Source organism: Gymnodraco acuticeps, unplaced genomic scaffold, assembly GCF_902827175.1.
Source record: "Gymnodraco acuticeps unplaced genomic scaffold, fGymAcu1.1, whole genome shotgun sequence".
NCBI classification, from domain to species: Eukaryota; Metazoa; Chordata; class Actinopteri; order Perciformes; family Bathydraconidae; genus Gymnodraco; species Gymnodraco acuticeps.
Genome location: NW_022992351.1, coordinates 8,100,375 through 8,117,892, shown reverse-complemented (window position 1 = coordinate 8,117,892; position 17,518 = coordinate 8,100,375). Strand labels below are relative to the sequence as shown.

General features: G+C 41.3%; 1 protein-coding gene across 2 annotated transcripts in view; it reads left to right on the top strand.

Moving 5' to 3' along the window:
* The window catches only part of sema3b (sema domain, immunoglobulin domain (Ig), short basic domain, secreted, (semaphorin) 3B), a 96,905-nt gene extending 81,387 nt beyond the window's left edge, over positions 1-15,518 (top strand). For both annotated transcript variants that reach the window (XM_034208989.1, XM_034208988.1), the window contains exons 5-18: positions 1,614-1,733; positions 3,547-3,640; positions 3,820-3,939; positions 4,091-4,233; positions 4,479-4,593; positions 6,385-6,454; positions 6,589-6,733; positions 8,933-9,152; positions 9,330-9,421; positions 9,593-9,634; positions 9,751-9,908; positions 10,017-10,072; positions 11,474-11,613; positions 11,940-15,518. In XM_034208989.1, coding sequence (XP_034064880.1) covers positions 1,614-1,733; positions 3,547-3,640; positions 3,820-3,939; positions 4,091-4,233; positions 4,479-4,593; positions 6,385-6,454; positions 6,589-6,733; positions 8,933-9,152; positions 9,330-9,421; positions 9,593-9,634; positions 9,751-9,908; positions 10,017-10,072; positions 11,474-11,613; positions 11,940-12,452 — 2,028 coding nt within the window. In that variant the 3' untranslated portion in view covers positions 12,453-15,518. The remainder of the gene's footprint in view (positions 1-1,613; positions 1,734-3,546; positions 3,641-3,819; positions 3,940-4,090; positions 4,234-4,478; positions 4,594-6,384; positions 6,455-6,588; positions 6,734-8,932; positions 9,153-9,329; positions 9,422-9,592; positions 9,635-9,750; positions 9,909-10,016; positions 10,073-11,473; positions 11,614-11,939) is intronic.
* The last annotated feature ends 2,000 nt before the right edge of the window (positions 15,519-17,518 follow it).

Sequence of the window (17,518 nt, the reverse complement as noted above, 5' to 3'; positions counted from 1 at the left end):
CTCGGCCCTAAACACTCAAATCAAAGAAATGCAATAACAAAAAAACAGCATGCATCTTTTAAAACACATCAATATAAAATGCAAATATTAACAGTGCTACCATCTTGGAGGGTTAATACTAATACCAAATAACTTATTCTCCTAAGACTAATAAATCCAATAGTGAAAAATCTGCACAGGGCAATTGTTCATTGACAGTCATATTCCTGACTCTAAAAACCTCTTCTCCAGAGGCCCCCAGGGGTTCAACAGTGTCTGTAACTTGATCGACAGACAGATGTTACAGCGGCCTGTCTGGGGAAAAGTAGACAAAGGGGGAAAGGGAGGGACTCAGAGTGAGACAGTGGGATCTTATTTAGTAGAGTATTCTTTTTAGGATATTGAGTACTTCTGGAATGACAACCCAGACATTCAAAAGCATAATATTAGCTCATCATATATTACAGTGCCCAAGGGCAGAGGAGCACCAATAATCATGGTATTCATGTTCTCCTTAAGGGGCAGTTGAAAAAACTGGCCAATCACATCAAGGCCTGTGGTTAGGACGGTACTCTGAACAGAAAAGGAATGTGTTCTATCCCGGCTAATAGTGTACAGTAAATCATTTCTACAGCTGTCTCATGAGATCAAGCTTTCTGTAACCTGACTCCCAGATGGACAGATGTTACTGCCGGTCAATAACCTGCTGTCTAGATAATAAGAGGAGGGATCAGACAGAAAAGGGATAAGCGTCCAGAAATTTGATGCGGGAAAGGAGACAAAAGGAGGTAAAGAAATAAACATGGTTATGTTTAGTTAGGGTCCCTTTTCCGCTAAAAGTAAGATAATAAAGCACAAGTTTACTTTTGTAATTTCTTATACTTTTGGTTGATGTTAGATGGCTCCTAAAGACACATTTCAAGCAGGTATGTTGTAATCTAGGTAAGTAGTATGACACAGTTGTAAAATATAGTTATTTTAAAACAATTTATCTCTTTTGTCAAGAGTCAAATAACTGCAAGCTAAATGTTCAGGCTGAAATACTACAGCTAACAGCTAGCTTAGTTCAGCATTAAAACTAATGGTTTCATAACTAATGCATTCACATAAAGGTTTATAACCATTTTTACCCTAAGTACGCACAAACAAAATAACATTGAAGGCATGTGTCTGAAGAACCAGGACACAAAGGCTGTCACAACAGGCTGTTGGAAGTGAGCTGGGGACTCAACAGTGTTGTCACAGGCGGACAGGGTGAAAGGAGCTATGTGAGGAATGTACATCACCAAAACAAAATAGAGACAGAGTCCAAGTTTTGTCCGTTGGATTTGTGTTTTGAGGGTTTTTTGTTTCTTGTCTTGTCATGCTTAATTGTTTTTACACTTTGAAACTAGGCTGCAGCCAACTGAGGTCACATCCATGGTATTTTTCTGGTAATTTCTGAAGGGTTTAGTGACCTGAAGTGACGCAAAATGCAAAAATGTGTATTAATATAACAGCCTTTCCTCACCAGAATTGTATCTCTGTTGTTTCAAAGCTTTTAAGAAAAACATTACAAAACATTATATCGATTTATAACACTTCAAATTGCTTTTCATAGTTAAACTTAAACTGTCGTTCTGTGTTTCTTTCAGTCCGACTGTGTGAATTATGTGAAGATTGTGCACCACTTTAACCGCACCCACCTGTACGCCTGTGGGACCGGGGCCTTTCACCCTACCTGTGCCTTCGTGGAGGTGGGACAAAGGATGGAGGTAATATATTAAAAATGAAATAACTCACACTGAACTGTATCAGAAGAGCTAGTGTACAACATCATTTAACAGACTTGACGGTGCACAGATAGTTAAAATATTTGTGCGCAAAACAATTTCCTTGGTATTTTAATCAGTTACTAAACTTGGTGCAAAGAGTACTTGAATCACTTACTTACTTACCCATACATGCGCACACACACAGAGAAACAGTGTTCAAATGCCTGAACGTGCTCATTAATTAATGTACGCATTCAAACACTTTTTCTTTTACCAGCTGTATTCACCTTGCAGGTGCAACTATGTGGCTTTTATACTGGATAAAGTGTTTAAGTCATGGATGTTTAAAGTTTAACGTCTTCATATTTGTCTAATATTAAAGTTCACTTTTCATTCAGGAAGTATGACGCGCTGCGCTGTCAGTACGCTTGTCCATGTTTGTGATTGGTCGAATGCTCCAAATACCACCCCTTTCGTGTGAACGCGCACCTAACTAGATAGGACACGGCTGGCTTGAGCGATCCACTTGATAACCAGCATCGTAGGACCGCTTAGCGAGAGCGCGTATGTTTTGGATTAGGCCAACCGGCTAACTCAAACATATCCAGGTTATGTTGAACCGGCTTCGTCGTACAGGCCTCGGCTTTCGTTTCAGTACACATAACAACGGAACTGACAGGCACTCCTCTGAATCAGACTCCGATTGGCTGTGACTGCATCTACTCAGAGTGTCTGATTCAGAAACGTGAGTCTAACCCCCTAATCCCACCAGGAGCGTCTGCGCTGCGTTGCGGCTGCGGCGTTTTTAGCGATCGCGGCCACTCTAGTCAATGGGTGCTATTCCACCAGACACGCTGCGCCGCGCTGCGCCGCGGCTCGAAGCGTCCCAGAAGCTCCTCGCCGCAAGGAATTTCTAAAATATAGGATGAATCCTATTTTTGACGCGGCGCAGCGCGCCGCAGGCAGGAAGTAGAATGTTCATCCAACAACTGCGAGGCTGCACACACGACGCTCCGCTTCCGCAACGTTTTGAAACGCGCCTGGTGGGTTAGGACGCAGGAGGAGGTCGCAGCGCGGCGCAGCCGCAGCGCAGACGCTCCTGGTGCGATTAGGGGGTTACACTCTTTACGTCACAAACAAAGATGGTGGATGAGAATAGATCTATAAAACAGAAAATGATAAGCAATGCGACAGAATCAAGGTGAGACTATCCGCATCTTTTAAAACTTTACGCACATTAGTTTCACCGAAATACTGTAGCCTAAGTAAACGCCTCTCAATTAAAAACTTAATGGAGTTGTTTATTGCCGTTTCTGTAGTTTAAGAGCAAAAACACGGCATGTCTCTGGCTGAATCAGCGGAGAAGTTATGACGCTTTGAACACAACTTGATATTTGGGATCGTATACGCCCCCGTGGGTCTCAGAGGGTTGGCCAAACTGTTAATTATAAGTGAGAACATCATCTGAATAAAGTGCAGGCACATACCTCCACACACAAGATGTATGTGTTTAACAAAATGTAGCAGTTGCTCATGCTTGGAAAGCTTATAGCACATTAACAATGTATGGTCATTCTGTTTATCTGTTTTATTGTGTTGCACTGTTGGAGGAGCCTGTGACCTAAGATTTTCATCGTCATAACTACACTGTAGCTATGTTCGTATGACCAATAAAAGCCTTGAACCTTGAACCTCGGATGCAGACAAATCCATTATAGGTCAAGTTCTTAGTTGCAAATTAGTTTTGAGTCCATTGCATTGTATGTTTTTTCACTTTTTAAATCCATTTCTGCTTGTCCTCTCCCGCCGTCAGGACCACGTGTTCAGGATTGACCCCTCTAAGGTGGAAGACGGGAAAGGGAAGAGTCCGTATGATCCTCGCCACAATGCTGCATCTGTACTCGTCGGTAAATAACTCATGTTAATGTTAGCTGATGATGCTAATGAGCGATTAACTGATTGTTGTTCTCATTTTCAAACATTTTCATGCCATACTTTCAGCTGGTTTTGGCTTATGACAAAGATCCAGTCATCATTTAAGGTCACATTACCAATCACGGACTAATTGATTCGTTCTGTCTCTTAGGTGATGAGCTATATGCAGGCGTAGCTACAGACCTAATGGGACGGGACTTCACCATATTCAGAAGCCTGGGGAAACGCCCCTCCATCCGCACCGAACAGCACGACTCCCGCTGGCTCAATGGTCAGTGTGTGTTTGTGTGTCAGCTAATGCTTTATTCTATTTTGTTAAGTTAACTTTATGTGATAACGTACCTCAGTCTGTTGTTGTTATAATGAAACTCACAACTTGTTCCAGAAACTGACATTGTTCCCTGATTGTTTCTGTCTCTCAGAACCAAAGTTTGTTGGTTCCTTTTGGGTCCCAGAAAGTGAAAACCCTGATGACGACAAGGTGTTTTTCTTTTTCCGTGAGACGGCGGTTGAGGCCCAGGGTCTGGGAAAGTCCACTTACTCCCGCATTGGACAGCTCTGCAGGGTAAGAGAAAGTTTCAACCCCTAAATTCAGTATTATAATTCAAGTCTGCATCAGGCCTACTCAACCTGGTTATTTGAGTCGACAGCTACTATAACAAAAATGAGGTCATTTTCTGTTTAGGAATTAAAGATGGTTGTGAAAGTGGTTTGTGCCCAATATTTAATACTGCTCATACTCTCTTCCTTCACACTTTAACTGATAATACCCTGTTTAACAACTCTTGACGGACTTTATCTTGAAATCAGAATGACATGGGCGGTCAGCGGAGTCTGGTGAACAAGTGGACGACATTCCTCAAGACCCGTCTGATCTGCTCGGTGCCAGGTGCAGACGGCAGCGACACATACTTTGACGAGCTGCGTAAGTTTTCTTTGCATGCAGACAGATTCTGTACTGTGTATAAAGTAATTTCTGAATATGACGATTACAAAAAAGCATTGGGTCACATCAATTGTGTCAAGGTGAAAGCCCTGTACGAACCTGAGTTTGAAGAAAGTACAATTTTGCCTGAGGTATGCTAGAACCTTTAGACAAAACAAGTGTTGTCATGTCCAGTGAACTTATAAATCGCTTGACTCGTCTGGGCTACCTTATATCCCTATTTCTGAATCTATTCAATCAAATCAGCCAAATGTGACGGTGTGGTGTAGGTAAGAGTTTGTGTTGCCAACAACGCCACCTAAGGGAGTTTCCCCCCTAGGAACTAACTATTCATTATAAAAGATTTACCACACAAGGAACACAGGTTCGTTTTACATAACGGGCCAGAGACAGTTTCAGTTACAGTTAACACAATTACTTTATTTTATAACAATCAATTAACTATTCTAAAAACACCAGATCCACATAATACAATCAGCTAAAAGTTCATACTGGGGCATAGATAAAGAAATACCATTTTGCAGAAATTAGAAAAAGGCAAAAAAGAGTATGATTTTCCATCCATGACTTGATTTGTTTTTTACACAGAAGCACATTCTGTGGGTGCAAAGGAAGAGAAAGTCTAGGAAAGCATAATACATTAACAAGGATTTCTGACGTATATTGTAGATTATCATTCAGACCCACATTCCTGCAGACTTGGAAAAAGCATGAGTAAAAGATTAATTGGTAATATATCCTGGCTTGATCTGAAGCCAGTGTTGTTGCTGTGGGTTCAGAGACAGTTGCAGGCTTGTCTCTGGTGATTCTTCGTATGACAAAAGTTAACATCATGTTTCTATTAGGCATGTTCCCTGTAGCCAGGCTACTATTTTCTTCAGTTTATTTTAGCGGCTTTGGCTTGAGCCAGCTGGAAATATTAAAAACTCTGCACGGAGTTAACACTGCAGTAGCTTAACTTGTAAACTATCTTCCCCTGATAACATCTGCTGCTGTGTGAAATCAAGCTTCAATTTGTTTTGTTCAAACTATGAAAAATGTAGATCTTTCATCATTATCATTGTTTACTGATATGCTGTAAACTTGAAATAGAGTGCATATTTTTTGTGAAACCATTTGGCAACTCTTTCTAAACCAAATAGCATGTCTCAAAAGGAAAAACACCAAACCTTCCAATCATGTGGTTTACATAGCGGTTTCACCTATCAAGATGGTTTTGATTGATCTTTCTGACCATATCTGTGGGCCATAATATGATATGTCTGTGTGCTTATCTTGTGACGCAGTGAAAGGCAATCTCAGAGAAAGAGTTTGTCCAAAACCTAACCCTACCCCAGGCTAAGTCAGTCCGTCACATTCCCTCATATGAACAATGAGCCCCTTATCTCTTGACCAAGAGTTTTCTGACCATGCCTGAGGCTAAATCTTTTTAAAGGACCTCCCTGTAGAATTATTTGTTTTGATCTAAACCATTGGAATTATTCTGCTGAGATACCTAGACTACATAACTTTTGAAACATGTGATACCAGTTGGAAGGGTGTATTCTACAAAAAGAAAATGTTTAAATGAGACTATTTAAAAAAAAATAAAAAAACGTATACAAACCACTGCTTGAAGCTGTTGTGGAGTTATTAGAGAAACATTTCTTTAAAGTTGACATGGCAATAAAGCTTTGCTTATCTTTCTCTCAACCTTTGACCTCTGGACTACCACAACCTGACCTCAGTTTGTGTGTGTGTGTGTGTGTACGTGTGTGTGTCCGTCCTCAGGCGACGTGTTTCTGCTGCAGACGCGTGACAGGAAGAACCCTCTGGTCTACACTGTCTTCTCTACTTCCAGGTCAGAGTCCACTCATAGTGTGTGTGTTTATGCAAGTAGATATGTGTGTGTCAGCGAGTGCAAGAGAGAGAAAGACAAGAGTGTGTTACATTTGTGTTTTGATGTTTCTAACAGCTTCCCCTGTCCCCCAGCAGCAGTGTATTCAAAGGCTCAGCCGTGTGTGTCTACTCCATGAATGACATCCGCAGGGCCTTCCTGGGGCCCTTCGCTCACAAAGAGGGGCCCAACTACCAGTGGGTCCCCTTCCAAGGAAAAGTCCCCTACCCACGCCCAGGAATGGTATGTCCAAAACTCCAAAGGGCTGGGTACAAAGTTGTGCCTAGAGCAGGGGTGGGGAACCTTTTTCCTCGCAAGGGCCATTTGAATTTTTTCAACATCCTTCGAGGGCCGTACAAATGATTGACCTCTGCTTAAAAATACTAAAATCACAGCCCATTCATTTCGCCTTTCTTTCATGCATTTTATTTTTTTACAACTATAATGATCATATTGTAGTGCCGAGAGAAAGTTGCAAAGTTGGCTTTATTAAGCGGGAGAAAAGCACATGTGGTCGGCTTGAAGACCGGAAAGCCAAGAGAAAGAAGAGAGGGGGGCACACAATAAGTAGTCAACATCATATGTGTCCGTGTGGAAACAACACCCCCAACTCGTAGTTCCACGAGTGAATTATGTAACCTAGTTAATTAGTGATCACTACACAAGCCCCCCCATAATTCAACCATGGACACAATCCTCGCGTCTGGGAGGAAGCACCACAGGGGCCAAGGAGGGTGGGGCCGCAGGCGAGGGCCGGGCCACGGAACGGGCCGTCGGAAGGAGGCCACAGAAGAGGGTAGGGGCCCCAACGAGGGCGAGGGCATCCCCACCAGGGGTTGGGGGGCGGGCCACGGAACGGGCCGTCGAAAGGGGGCCGCAGAGGGCCGTGGTAGGCGTCGTGGCAGATGAAGACAACATCTGCCAGGCGTAGAAAGCTGGGTCGCCGTGCTGCGACGTGGGGACAGCCGCATGTCCCGAAGAAACAGTCCCATGAACAAGAAGTCGGGTTCTTCCGTACCTAGCAGGTCGTGTATAGTCTCCATGTGGTCGGAAGGCTTGCTGTCTCGAGCGACGTCCTCTGCCATTCCGCGGAGGGCGCACCGAGCCTCAGTCCGTATGCACGAGGCAGCCACGGACGTCTCCAAAAATCTCCGGCAGTTTGCGAAAAACTGCGTTTCTAGCCATGTTCACCAGTGTAGTGCCGAGAGAAAGGAGTCAGAGGCGTTGCATCGAAGGTGCAACATTTGCATTACCTCGAGGGCCGTACCAAATTTTCTCGTGGTCCGTATACAGCCCGGAGGCCGGAGGTTCCCCACCCCTGGTCTAGAGTTTAATTTTATGTCACTTTTATTGCTGAAATACTTGTATGCAATTCTTAAGTAGCACCTTTGAATACTTATGCTCCCAGGTTTTTAATATTGAGTTGTGTGCACTTCATACACTTGCAGCAATAGACCTAATTTCATCCAAAGCTCTCCACAGCCCTCCCAATCAATATGTGCTTATCAGGGCTCTTACGTTCTGCTTAGCACACAAGCGTGGCGTCAGCAAGATTTGTTATAGCTTCAGCTGTTACTGCCAAAGCAGAACAATCCCCATTGTATGACTGCAGAATAGTAATTGTATTTGACCCACAGTAAACTCTCTCTCACGCCATCATCACCTCACTGGGTTGTACAATTAGCGGGACGAATCAAATTCAAATAATCCGATCATGCTTACTAGTGAACTATGCAAAGCTGCCTAAAAAAAGCTGATTCAGAGTTTAAAATGCAGAAACCAGATCAAAAGTGTTTCACTTTATGATGAAAGTGTATCTTCTGTACACAACATACAAAGCATTAATACTGCATGATGTTACAGCATATTTAAGTAACATTTGAGTATCTGTAAAGAAACACTGGACTGTAATTTTAATTCGAGAGGAAGGCTGGACTCTGACCTGGAGAAAATCTCTCACGTTCCTGTGAGCCATTACATCAAATCACCTCACTGCTGGACTGACACATTTTATATATGTTTACATACACAACATAAAAAAATGTCATCAAAAAAGCTGGAGCTGTTTTGCACTCGCAGGCCTGACGTGCAGAGCTTAAACAAATCCCTTACAGTAGAAGTAGATGGCTGAATTATTAAAGTACTTTGAATTGCTGGGTAGTACCCAAATCCTTTTATGTACACTACATTCCCACCGATAAAATTGTTTAACTCTTGATGGTTTAATCAGTATTAAAGTTGAATATTTGAAAGTTACTTTTACCATTTTGCATCCCACAAGGGAACCAAAATGCGACCTCGAAAAAACAACAAATCTAAAAAGTTACGCAACAACCAAAAATGTTCTTGCAAATTAATAATTTTGTGATGTATATGATTTGCAAGTTTGTATAAATATAACCTTTTGCTGAAATATTAATTTATTTTATTGCCCTCCATTAGTGTCCCAGCAAGACATTTGGCAGTTTTGAGTCCACGAAGGGTTTCCCAGATGATGTGATCCAGTTTGCGCGTCACCACCCTCTGATGTATAACCCGGTCTACCCTATGAGCCGACGGCCCGTATTCGTCAGAACCAACGTGGACTACAGCTTCACACAGATTGCTGTGGACAAAGTCAATGCTGCGGACGGACAGTATGATGTGATGTTTATTGGCACAGGTAAAATACAATTCTGGCTCTTATCTTAACCCTCCTGTTGTCTTCGGGTCAAATTTGACCGATTTACTACTTTCATCAATCATAACTTTTTTGTTTTACATTCGATTGTATTAAGGCTTTATGATATCCTGTCTATAATATGTTTTGTGACTTGATGGATCGCATCTCTTATTTCAGACAAAGGGACAGTACTAAAGGTGATCAATATCCCCAAGGAGAGCTGGAACAACATGGAGGAGCTTCTACTGGAGGAGCTGGAGGTCTTTAAAGTAAGAAAACTATGATAAAGCCCATTTATTGTAGTTGACAAAGCATTAATAAGTGAATTGTATTGAGGGGCAATACAGTGCTATTCTTTCATCTTAAATGGATCTCTAATAATGAAAATGTATTTGTTATGTAGCATGGTAATATATGTTCTCTATTTCTCTGCTCTTCAGGATGCCTCGTCTATCATCGACATGCAAATATCTTCAAAACGGGTATGTTGTTTTATACAAAAAATAAATGTTTTGTTTTTAACATTATGTCTTCAGTTTTTTGTATTCTTTTTAAAACTCCCTTTTAATCTTTGTCCCTCAACTTTGTGTCCTTTTAGCAACAGCTGTATCTGGGCTCAGACACAGGCATTGCCCAGGTCCCCCTGCACCGCTGCAGTGTGTATGGGAAGGCCTGTGCTGAGTGCTGCCTGGCAAGAGACCCATACTGCGCCTGGGATGGAACATCCTGTACTCGCTACCTGCCAAATACCAAGAGGTATGTGACACGAGCACTAATGGCACTCACCAGATGATAGTTCATTTTACTGAGCATGGATAACACGAAGAAGACTGCTAGTATAATCAACACATACTCATTTTGCAGACGTTTCCGTCGCCAGGATGTAAGGAACGGAGACCCCAACACCCTGTGCTCTGGAGGTATGATTAAAAAACAATTGCTTTGATTTGTTGTTCAAAACATGAACGTTTTTAAGGCTTACTGCTGATGAGGTTTATTCGAAAACAACAATTTAAGCTTTACTCTGATCCTGCTCTGACTCACAGAGACTCTTGGCATCTGACATCTCACTGTCCCTGTGCCAAAAAAAGCCCAAACCCTTCACCCCTGGTGACCTCTGTGTTCCCAGACCACAATACCAGCATTCTGCTGCTATCTGTCTTTCTGCCACAAAACTGAATAAAGCTAATCGCTCAAACTTTAGCAGCTCCTGAGTAATACAATTACATCCTGTGGCATGCAAGCCGGGTTGTGAAAAACTAATGACATTTGGAGTGATTGTCTCTGCTGAGAGGGGCATTGCACAAAAGCACTGATCAGAGGTCAGTTTAGCAATTTAGAAACTATGGTTTCCCCAATTATGTATGCGGTGCTGGTGGCTTGAATAGTTAGTAACTGATATTTTTCTGAACAAATCACAGTCTTGAGGTTGGAACTTTTTCCATTGCTAAAACTCACCACTCATATTGACAACATGCAAGACTATGAGTCGTTGTTAAGACCAGAAGAGTTCTCAAACATCAAACATGTGAACATTTGTTTGAATCAACAGCCTTTAGATAATCTCACATTATGCGAGATTGTATTACAATTTCCTATTAACAGCCAACATTGACTTTTGTTCAGTGTTATATGTGACTATTATTTTAACACGTCAATTGTGCTAAGTAGTAATTCAGGTTATGTATTTTTGTGCCAATGTTTAAGTGTATTTGCTCAAATGAATGAGTCATTATAGACAGAAAAAACTGCTTAAATCTAGTAGCTGGTTTCTTATTAGCAATATCAGCTCAAATATTTTTTGTACCATATTAATAAATCATTTATTGGTCTGCCCTGCCCTTGTTTTGTCAAGGATTGTTTGACCTTTTTTACTCCTGACATTTATTTTTCCTGTCCCGTGTCATCCTGTGGCTGCGAGGGAGTGCGGTCGTCTTTCAACCAGAAGGTTGTGGGTTCGATCCCAGCCCATGCAGTCAACATGTCGATGTATCCTTGGGCAAGATACTTAACCCTGAGTTGCTCCCGATGGCATGGCCAACGGTGTGTGAATGTGTGTGAATGTTAGGTCCTAGAGTAACATACACTGCTCTGTATGAATGGGTGTGAATGGGTGAACGACATGTAGTATGTAAAGCGCTTTGAGGGGTCTTAAAGACTGGATAAAGCACTATATAAGTACAGTCCATTTACCATTTATCTTGCCCTCTTCTTTCCTAATGTGTTGCCTTTTCAAGCCTTGCCTTATCTGTATTGTCATTGGTGAGTGAATGTCTGTAGTAACAGTCCCATAATGTCCTTGTCTTTGCTGCCCCCTTCAGACCACCATAAGCATCGTGTTGCAGAGAGGAAGCTGTATGGAGTTGAGGGAAGCAGCACTTTCTTGGAGTGTATCCCCAAATCCCTTCAGGCCAAAGTCACATGGACTTTCCAGAAACATCCACAGAACCCACGGGAAGAGGTGAGAGGGATGGCGGGGAGAGGAAAGAGGTTACAAACAATAACACTGATAAGGACATTGCCAAAGTTAATGTAGTATATATATGTATACATATATATATATATATATATATATATATATATATATATATATAGTATATCAAACCAGAAAGCCCTTATTTTGCTATGTGCTATTGGTGTGATTTTTTTTTTCATCATTAGGGCTAGTAGCCCACATACAACTTTGCTAGGTTACATTGATGCCAAAAACAAACTTGAACAATAAGACTGAAGGGCATTAGTCCACATAATTCAGTGCAAACATTTCAATTAATTAATGTTTTCTAGGTGCGTCTCGATGACCGCGTCCTCCACACAGACAGAGGGCTTCTGGTTCGTCGTGTCCTTAAGAGAGACGTCGGCCTCTACCAGTGCCATGCCATGGAACACGGCTTCACCCAAACATTACTAGGCATCACCTTGGAAGTGGTACCTTCAACATCGTCATCAGTTTCCAACCTACCCTCCGATGCCCCTGTCCGATTAGAACCCCGCAGCGGAGGTGGCCCCCCAATTACCAACCAAAAGCTTTGGTACCGCGACTTCATGCAGCTGGTGGACCACCCTAACCTGAGCACCGTCGACCAGATTTGTGAGCAAGTGTGGGCACGAAAGAATGCCGGAGCTGACCAAGCGGATAAAACCTTTCCTACTCCGGGGAAGGAAGTCCCACCTCTGGGCCCAGCTGTCCGCCCAGCTAACAAGAAGTGGAAGCATCTTCAAGAGATTAGGAAGGGGAGAAACCGCCGGACCCACGACGGGAAACCTAACCCCCGGGCTCCTCGCAGCGCAGGGCTGTAACAGCACATAGATGGAGGGAGAAAAGAATGACTGATACAAGAAAAAATTGAGAAGAATGATAGAACGAGACTGAGAAAACAAAGAACTCTTGGAGGTGTTCATGCATACAAATACACCAATGCACATAAAAACACATGCAGACACACACACAGCACCTCCTCCATTGTGTATATTTATCTATCGATTCCCCCACTATACGGTACCACTGGCCAGCCGATGCATGTGCTGTCCAAATTCATTCTGCACGATCCCTTTACACTGTTCCATTAGCGTAGTTGAGTGTACAAACAGGTATGTGGGAGTGAACCTACATTTATCCGTGGACAACAAACACACTTACCCTTCTTACCCTTTGCCACTGACTGTATATGGAAACACCGGATTACCACATTTTTTGTTGGGTAATTAAAGTTGGCCTACCACACATACTCTATGTGGCTCACAGTATGAACACCCACTCTCTGGACTATACCACTCTGAACAAAATCAAGGTCCCAATTTAGTTTGGATGACCTCTCCGTATGGCTTTTCATACCTGGATATTTCATAGTAGTGAAGAAAAATTGCGGACTTGAGTGCTGCGTAAAATGGGGGAATGGAATAACTGGAATACTCTGCTTAGTAAGGGTCTCAAACTGGAAACACGTTTAACTATTTATGTTCAATTCCACAATGATGCAGATTAATAGAAACATTTTAGAACGTGATAAACACACATTTATCAATCTCCTGAGGTGGGGTTGGTGCACATATTCACAGTAACCTCAATTTTTTCATGGTTTTGTGTACATATAACACATTGCAGTAACAGAAGAGATACAGATACCAGCTCTGTGGGACCGCCTGTGGAACAGATCAGCATGTTGCAAAACTGCTTATATTATATAGTTGTTTTTTTTGTGGTTTCCTTAGGCACATTGAGGCATGTTGCAGAAAAATAAATCACACAATTCAACGCAGTTATGGTTAGAGAACCGTCAAATCTGGCAAGATATGATTACACTGCTTGTGTTGTAAAAACCACTAGAGAATTGGGGGTGGAAAAACTACTGGCATTCCATGATGTGAGAGAAAGATGAGTTTACAGTACGCAGATGGAGCCCAAATAATACGTGGATTACGTCTAAGCAAGTTTCAAAATTATTGTAATAAGCATCAGATGTGCATAAATAAAACAGTTTTGACAAAATCCAAATACCTTCCTTTAAAATCCACTATTTATTGGTTTTTATTTTTGGCTGTGTTTAATGTTTTGTGCATTAACATTAAGGAGAAATGGTGGTTTTTGGGTGAAAAGCATTAATATGATGAGGAGATAGAGGGAAGTGGACTCTAGTATGACAACCCATGTTTCTGGGCTACAGTACAGTATATATATTAGCATGATATTTATGAGTGAAACTATGATTTTGTTTTTTGTATTCTAAGCGGTACTTCTACTCCTTGCTCTTTTACACTGTTCTTGCATATGTTGTTTGTGATAAATACATATATGCAAATAATATGAGATGAGTGTTATGCCGACACCTCCTCCAGCACGAAAAGTGCTCAGAAAGCTGTTGTTCTGCGCGACCCACAATGCATTTCACTGTTTGCAAAAACAAAACAAATTCCATCTGACTCTATACACCGTTGGAATGACTTTCAACGTAGTGTTAGTCATTAATATCATTTACTTTAGCTGCTTAATGATGTCATATCTTCCTGATGTACGATAAGGTCTTCCTACTTCCTGTCTTTAGTCCTCCCTTTCTCTGTGTAATATCTGTAAAGAAACATGTTTGTTGCTGTCTGTGCTGACATGGTGTGTGTAGCCTTCCCCTTAGTGTCCATTGTGTGTACAGGCTCAGATGAGGAGCCTCTGTGGTACCATACTTTATTATATCATAGTCTATCCACATGAACGAACGCCACTGGTCATGTAACTGGTCATGCACATCATGCATTTAGGTTTTGCATTCATGAAATCGTATGATTTTAATGATGAATTTATAGTCTAATTTGTGTTGCTGCCACACATTTCAGAGAAATATCAAGGTTTCAAAGATTTTCAGCTTACTGAAGTTTTACTATTTACTATTTGTGTGGTCATTATTTCACACAGGCCCTGATAGCAGGAGGCAGCACAAATTAAGTCCGTGAGTGGATTTTAGATGTATGGAACCATTATCGTTGTTATTTATATACCTTCTTTATAGAGATGTAATTAACTCTTTAACCGAACTGAACTGACTGACTCTAAAGTACTGACTGTAAAAGGGACACTCTGCTTTTTGACACCACATCCTTTTTTGGAAAACAACTGTTTAAATGCTGACATAATTTAAACCCCAGAACAAATTGAATTTAGACTACTAATTAACTACATGGATATTATTAGTGATGTATTATTTCTTTAATAAGAGATGATTGGTAGTGATGTCAAATTTGCCTGAGTCTCTCTTTTTAAGCCAGCTGTTGTTTTGTGCTCTTTTGAAATTGCATGACCAATGTTAGTGGCTAACGCATTGACAATGGTGCGGCGAGAAAGAGCAAGAGAAAGAAAGCACAATGTTGAATATTAATATTATTCCTAAGTATTTATGTGCAAAGATAAGCTGATATGTTGTGGTGGATTCTTTTATTTTTTGTTATAAATGTAGATTTTCATCTGTATTGTTCATGTTCTGCTGAAAAGGACTCAACAATTGTTTTGGACATTGCAGCCAATTGTTAAAAAACCTCATCCAGTGTCCAGTTAGTCTTTGTTGTTCACACAGCCCTCCAATCAACACTCCTGTTGTATCCCATGCCATGTGACGCACCCCTGTACGATAGCTCACAAGGAGAGGCTTGTGTTTGTATGTGTGTGTGTATGTGTGTGAAAGAGTTTTTGGGGAAAGCAGAGCTCTGTATATAATGGCAAAGGAACAGTGTGTGTGTAGAGCAGTCTGTAGGTGAGAGTTCAAAGGTCGAAGGTTGAAGACCAAAGTTAACGTGGTGCACTGTAATACTCCCAGAGGTCTTTGTGAAATGTCATGTCAGATTGTTTTTGATTAACACAATAAAAATATGCAGTTACTTAAACATTTCTGATCTGTTCCGTACTATGCTGGGAGGGGGATCATGAAAACAGTATAACATTATTTTATTAATGATTAACAAATATGAGTCATATTTTAAGTCATGACAGTCATGACAATGTTAGGATGTGATGCATTTCTGTGTTTAATTTATTCCAGGATTAGATGTCATAAATAAAGTAAGATAGACCAACTCCAGATTCTAAATTATGTTTTCTGCGTTTTGACCACATGGTGGCAGTCACGCTATGATGAGACTTCCTTAAAGGTAGGGTAGGTAATTTACTTCAGAAACACTTTTTGTTATATTCCATGGAATGCTCTTAACATCCCAATAGCAATGAAACAAATTAAATGCTTTGACAATGAATATATATATATATTTCATCTGTGGAAGCCGTGGCGCTGTAAAAAGCAAGTCCAATTATCTGCCTCGGCCCGTGGCAGATAATTGGATGACCTACCTGCCTGTCAGCCTTCCATCTCGTGCACAAACTTATCTCGTGCCCTCAAGGGGCAGATTTTTTTCGGTTGTGCACTTTAAAATTCTAGCTTACTCGAGCTGGTTTCTCCATTCTTAACTACCCTACCTTTAATATATGAGATATCTCAATATCTCAAGAATTTTACTTTTCACATTCAACAATTTGGAGGCTTAAGTAATAATGTGAGTTTATTAAGGCCAGTTTGTCATCTCTGGAACCTACCTGCGTGGTTTAAAAAATATATCTAGACAGGTTCAACATATTCATATTAACAAGCAAAGTGGGTCTTTCTAGAAATGGTATAAATTCTTCAAAGTATAAATCCAAGTACAGTCTAAGTTTGAATCTTTGTATACATGACACCGTGTTTGTGTCACATGCTACGGTGTTACAGTGCAGTTTGTTTGATTTCCTTTAAGTATTTGTTGTTCTTTTGTTGGGATTCTTCTGATGAAGTTCTTCACAGAATTGTGTCAAATGGTCATACATTTGAAACAGTCATCACTGGATCATCTGACAGATGACGAAAACCTGCACAACAGACGTACATCAAATTATTGTTTATCCTCCTAAAGTCAGACAGACATGGATGGTTACAGAGGTGGATGGATAAAGAATGAAAAATACTACAACATAATTGTCACTCACAAAGGTTTTCAAGAAAGAAGTGAACAAAATAAATCCAAAGACCCACACCCGTCTCTGTTCCCCCTGTTCCATCTGTGTATCAGTGTCTCTATTTTTTACATTAAGACCCACATTCTTCATACCTATATCATCATGAGCTGCCTTTCAGCACTGGGAACACAGATCCACCAAGGAACATACTTAACACACACACACACGCACGCACGCACGCACGCACGCACGCACGCACGCACGCACGCACGCACGCACGCACGCACCACCACCACACACACACACACACACCACACACACTCACCACTCACACTCACACACACCACACACACACCACACACACACACACACACACACACACACACACACACCCACACACCACACACACACACACATACACGAATGCAGTATGCAGTCACCAGTCATTCATTTTACTCAAACTGGCAACTCATTAGTGTTATCAATGGCCTTCAGTTTTCTGTATTTTATGTAAGTCCAATCTTTATTCCAGACTCAAGGTCCATATCACACAAAAAGACAAAACACACATCAATAAATAAGATAAAAAGCTAAACACAAAACAGATAAAAACAAACAGATAAAAACATAAAATCAGTCCAATCACAGCGAGCCACACATGCTCACTGTCTGTAGAGGCTGCTGCGCCAATGTCTCCAAATCATGGAAGAGAACCGGGTAGAACTCTTCACAGGGTTAATTAAAATCAAAATAACATAATTGTCCGAGTCTACTAGGCGACACATGAATTTGTACATTAATTTTCTTAAAAGGGCGTGACAGGTAGTACCCCCCCAAGTTAACAAACAGCTGGCTGGCACTGTGCCATCTTGGTACCCTCACCAGCAACCGTAAAGCATCA